The following is a 5,704-nucleotide window of genomic DNA, read 5'->3' on the forward strand; positions in this document are numbered from 1 at the left end:
TAAAATCCTAAGCCAAATGTCTATATAGTCATCTCAATGGCTTATTTTTTTTCTATCATTTCTAGAATACAAGAAAACAACTCCAGGACTTTCTTTACACAATGGTTAAAGTGTCCCTGGAAGCTGTTACAAAAACTTAGGACTCATCAAATCTTGTTACAAAGCTCAATCTCTGAAGGACTTACAAAGTAATACGCTTATCAGGGCTGGAGAGGACCCAGCCTGGACTCCTATCACCAACACTGCAGATTCTGCTGTAACACCAGTCCCAAGAGATCCAACACCCTGGGTTGGCCTTCAAGTGTACTAGTGTAGTGCATAGATACACAGAGAAAACACCCATACACATCAAATTGGTCCAAAACAAACAACAAAAAAAAAACCCCCTATCCATGAGCCCAAAACTCCAAATTACAGAAAAATTTTCCAAACTTGTTTTCACAGATTGTCTTCAATTTCTTGTATGAAGTAAGATTTGCCATGAAGTGCTGTACCTGACCTGAGGCCTAGTTAATCATTCTTTACATGTCTGAAGTCATCGATGAGGCCTCTCGCCAGTCTTTTCACTTCCACAGACACCACTATCATCTGTTTCCCTGCCATTCTCTGTAACGTTCAGGACCACACAGCAAGTGTGTAATTATTCACCTTTATAAAGCACATTCTGACAAGGACTAAGGGTCAAGTACTGCTCTCGTCTGAGTTGTCCCACATATCAAGATAAGACCATCTCGTACCTTCTCTAGATTATGGCTTTATACTAGGGAAGGTTTAAACAACTAGTTTTGTCAACTGTCATTAAACAAAGCACAATCAAAAGATTATCTGTGATTGTTTTTAATTTTCTTCTTACTGTCGATAACTTACAAACTATCTCCTTTATTTTCATCTTTCCATATAGTAAGTTGGCAAAGAGTGCCAACACATAAACAGAAATTCCAGTTATGTCTATTTCTGAATGGGTATTTAAGGACAGAATTACAACTTAGTCTTAGATAATAGAGACTTTAAAAGGCCTAACTTGCTTGTCCCGAAATGCATTTTAACTTGTAGATCAACTATAAAGAAGTGTTAAATACTCTTTATTTAATATCATACATAAACCATATAAATGCCTTTCAGTGGTAAAAGGCAGCATCCTTGATGTAGGGAATTCTAATTAAAACAGCATTGTCAAGAAGAGACAGTTGCTTCCTGGTGTTCAGCCATTGCCTATAAGAGGCCAGTGAACACAAACTGAAACACAGGTGAGTCTTCTTGTTTCTGAGACAGTGGTAGAATCTTCCCAGTGTTTAAACATATTCATATGCCCAGTTATATAAATCTAAGTATAAAACCATTTAATAGGTTTGAGGTGACACCGCCATATTTAGGAAAGTAAAACATTACTAATTAAGTCCAATCTTATCTTGAGAAAGGGAGAGCAGTGATAGCATGGATACAACTGGAATTGTTGTTTTAAAAAAAGATCATATCCACTTTATGACAAGTCAGTTTTACTTAAATCAGGACCATCCAACAAAAACATTGTTAGCCATTCATGATCTGAATTTGGTGTATGAATTAAATTATGGTATTCATTAAAAGCCACGGGACATTTGTTTTGTAATAAATAAGGCAGTGGAACTACTCATTGGTAGCCTTCTTAAGATAAGCTATCAGGTCTGCCCTTTCTCCCTTCTTCTTGATTCCAGCGAAGATCATTTTTGTTCCAGGGATGTACTTTTTGGGATTCTCCAAATACTCCATCAGGGTATCCTCTCCCCAGGTGATGCCTAAACAGAAAGAGATGAAGCCGTTAAGTGTTTTACATACCTGGTAAGTCTGCATTGGTTACACCCATGCAACCTGTGCTGTGACCTAACAGCAGCTCCCTTCCCCACTTACCTTTGTTCTTGTTGGCGTCTGTGTAAGAGAATCCCGCAGCCTGGCCCGTCTTCCGCCCAAAGAGACCATGGAGATTTGGGCCAGTCTTGTGCTTGCCCCCCTTTTCCACAGTGTGGCACTGGGCACATTTCTGAACAAAAATCTTCTTGCCTTTTTCAACATCACCCATTTTTAATTCTAAAAAATTAAAAGACCCAACAGCAAGTAACTCACTACGGGATCACAAGGACCATTCAAATCTCTTAACTACCAACCCATTACTATGCGTATGTTCTCTAACACCATGCAGGATGCTATCTAACAGTCCACTGCAATATCCTTCAATAGCAAACACATTATTTAGGAGACCCTCCTTTAAAGCAAATCTGTGTTCAAGACAGGTTCATGCCCAAGGAAGGAAATAGAAACCTACAGCTCAAATCTTAGTTTCAGAGGGTGGCAAGGTCAAAAAAGGCACAAATATGAAACTGGACTACAATTTCATTAAACCAAAACCACTACAACAACTCTTAACATTTCAGAATGCTTAATTGTTGTTTGTATTGCCAATTAAAGTCACTTCCAAAGCTAAGGGAGAACGCATCAATGAGGCTGAGGGCGCTGAAGATCCTAAGTGCTTCCGCCTGCTCTGGTCTCATTTGGAGGTTAAGTCACTCTCTCTTGCATTAGTCCGGCTCGGGAAGGCTGGGGAAGGAACCTTCTCACTCTCGCGTTCTGGGATCCCAGGGGTAACCATGAGGTCACCCAAAGGGGACTGAAGAAACCCACTCTTCCAGATGCCTAATCAGGAAAAAAGCCGGCCCGATCCTCAAGGAACAGCAGCTTCTGTTCTCAAAAGGTGCGGCCAGCTAGTTCTCCCTAGAACTCCGGGCCCCAGCCCCGCACGCCGCCTCCAGCCGTGCCACAATTCTGCATGTCTCTGTAGGTCAGGCATGCTCTGGCCTCCGCGGCCCCTTCCCGCCCCGCATCCCCGTCGCGTGCTCACCGCTCCGGGCTGGTCAACACCACAAACGTTCGGACTCGAAAGCAGACGTCCCGCTCTCTAGCCCAAGGACACGCCGGCCCGCGCCTATGTACCGGTGTCGGTGCAACCACACTTGTTCTGCCCGCCCGCGGCCCGACGTGCGGCAGCGCCAGCTGCTGCGCCGTGACGTAGCCGCACTTCATTGGCTCCAGGATTAGGAGCGCCAGCAAGGTGCGCACGCATGCGGGCTAGCATGGTAGGATGTGTCCAGAGGGCGCCCTTCCTCTAGAGGCCTCGTTTGCCCGACACTTACGACAGGCCTTTGGACGTAAGGCGTGGACGTGGGTGACGTCACCCTCCGGCCCCGAGTGCGAGGAGTGGCTGGGTCGTAGCTTCCTCGGAATCCGGGTGTGGCAAGGCTCAGATAACGCCCGGGCTTTGAGGATTCCTTCGGCCTGCGCCCACGGGAGTGCTAAGACCTCCGCCCGGTCAGCTGGCGACCTTTACCCAGCCTTGGTCAAGACTTCCTGGCTGGCGCAAGTGCGCCGGCTTCGCATTGGACGCCCGCTGGTGACCTTCACTCCGTTAAACCAACTTCTTCCTGCTCTCCCAGGGAGAGCCTCAAGGCTGGGGAAGGTGCTCATAAGGGGCAGACAGGATCATAGCCTACCCAGAGTCCCTGTTTTCTTCCCCCAGTGTTTGTAGAAAACAAGGAGGTTGTGCAGGCAAGCTCTACGGGAGAAACGGGATAAGCCTGACTAGAGGATTGTTGGGAATCCGCTAGACTTGCATCCCTATTGGAGATGGAAGTTTCGTCAGCACACTTTCCTGTTGTACTTCAGTAGGAACTCTCCAACACGCTAAATTCGGCCACTGGAAGTTTTCTTCAATTACTCTCCTCTCCCAAATTCAGATGAATGTTGGTCCATTCCCTATGTGCTGTCTAGCCTTGACATATTCTGTCACGTGTTTACAGATGGCCAGGTGTGTGCCAGGCCCTTCTCAGTACAAACAAACCCACATATTCTGGCTGAACTTGTTTCTATTCTACCACCTTTCCTTCCACCGTCAGATTAACACCAGATGTTAGAAGGCTGCTCTAAAATCTCCATAGATCTCTTTCCAGCCACTGGTCCTATGATCTGCTCAAAGATGTCACTCAGTATGAGTATAGTTGTTAGGTAGTCCCAGGGGTAGTTGATTCCAGAACAATCCCCAGAACCCATACAGAATTCCTTCACATGAAATGGTGTAATATTTGTATGTAATCTATATAATCTCCCCAATATTTAAATAATTTATAGATTATAACTTATAAAGCCAAATACAGTGCTGTATGGTGTCACTTAGGGAAAATGACAAAAACGCTAGTCGTTCAGTATTTGTGAGAATATTGTAAGCCTAACTACATAGTATGTGATGTAATCTGTTTTCTGAAGACATGGATGTGGAATCCATAGATAGGGAGGTCTTTTTTTTATTTGATATATTCTTTATTTACATTTCAAATGATTTCCCCGTTCCTGGATTCCCCCCTCCCCGAAAGTCCCATAAGCCCTCTTCCCTCACTCTTCCCCCATCCACCCCTTCCCACTTCCCTGTTCTGGTAATTTCCTACACTGCTGCACTGAGCCTTTCCAGAACCACTGATGTATTGTCATTGTTTTTTAAACTGTCCTAACTTTAATTCCTCTTTCTCTTAATACAATATTGTACTGACACATCTTAGTATAAAACAGTGAAACTCACACTATATTCAAGACTTTCTGTAGCTTTGGGGCACTATTGAGCACTCAGATATAGCCCGTATATAGGCTCTTTAAATTATTTATATATAGGCTGATTAGCCAAACTCTGTAGACATTCAGTATGTCCTTAAACCAAGTCCTAATACTGCCTTCCCTATTTCTCCAAAGAAAATGTAGTCCTTACTGAAGTCATTGTTCTCTCAATATCTTTTCTTTGTGGAACAGAAGATACCATTTTTAGTTTATAAATGAGTTGGCTATGAGTTGCTGTTGTTTGTGTTTGTGAGAGAGAGAGAGAGAGAGAGAGAGAGAGAGAGAGAGAGAGAGTTTGGCTCAGGTTTTGTTGGGGGGCAACTTGGAAACTAAAACTAATGCTAGATACCAGTCTGAGTTCAAACTTAGATCAGGTTCTTTAAAATGGAGTCTGAATTTAAAAGATTTGGCATCTTTTTTTTTTTTTTTTTTTTTTTTTTTTTGGATACAGGGTTTCTCTGTATAGCCCAGGCTGTCCTGGAGCTCACTCTGTAGACCAGGCTGGCCTTGAACTCAGGAATCCGCCTGCCTCTGCCTCCCAGAGTGCTGGGATTACAGGCAGGCATCCCCCACTACCGCCCGGCAAGATTTGGCATCTTAACCCTATCTCAAAACCATTGCTCTATGTTCTCTATCGTTTAGGAAGGATAGTGGCTGGTAAGAGTTGTAACTGTTTTAAAGTAAATGCCAACAATATAATGGATTACATATTTTTAAAAACTATGAGCAAATAGCTATTAAGGTGTTCTTCTATTACAGGGAATAACTGGATTTGGTGTTTTGGATCTAAGTGTGGCAGTGTTACCTAGGCTTTCCTGCCAAAGCTGCTCAACGCTGCCGCCTTCTCTGAACTGTACTTCTCATTTGCGGAGCTGCTCCTGCAGCCAGAGATGGCGTCCTTGCAGTCTGTAAGCCAGCCTAGGCACAGCACGGACAGAGCACATCATCTGCCCCCAAACAGCAGACTCCTGTAGCCTCAGTTACATATTTTGATTGCGGAGAAGGGCATTTTAATAAATGCTTTAAATAGCATGTATTATACAATTTAAGAAAAACTAATGTGCCTGAGTTC

General features: G+C 43.8%; 1 protein-coding gene across 1 annotated transcript; it reads right to left on the reverse strand.

Annotated features, from left to right (window-relative positions):
- Positions 1-1,066: 1,066 nt before the first annotated feature.
- On the reverse strand, positions 1,067-3,001 carry LOC127678610 (cytochrome c, somatic). The gene is made up of 3 exons (XM_052173719.1): positions 2,873-3,001; positions 1,888-2,064; positions 1,067-1,775 (listed from the first exon to the last, which is right to left on the reverse strand). Exons 2-3 carry the CDS (start codon positions 2,054-2,056, stop codon positions 1,627-1,629), a joined length of 318 nt encoding a protein of 105 aa, XP_052029679.1. The 5' UTR covers positions 2,057-2,064; positions 2,873-3,001; the 3' UTR covers positions 1,067-1,626.
- Positions 3,002-5,704: the final 2,703 nt, after the last annotated feature.

The sequence above is a fragment of the Apodemus sylvaticus genome, chromosome 2, assembly GCF_947179515.1.
Source record: "Apodemus sylvaticus chromosome 2, mApoSyl1.1, whole genome shotgun sequence".
NCBI classification, from domain to species: domain Eukaryota; kingdom Metazoa; phylum Chordata; class Mammalia; order Rodentia; family Muridae; genus Apodemus; species Apodemus sylvaticus.

Excerpts from the sequence above, each read along its gene's own strand:
- LOC127678610 (XM_052173719.1), bottom strand. The coding sequence starts at position 2,056 with ATGGGTGATGTTGAAAAAGGCAAGAAGATTTTTGTTCAGAAATGTGCC. Across the intron at positions 1,776-1,887 it reads AGACGCCAACAAGAACAAAG|GCATCACCTGGGGAGAGGAT; the intron begins GTAAGTGGGGAA and ends CTTTCTGTTTAG.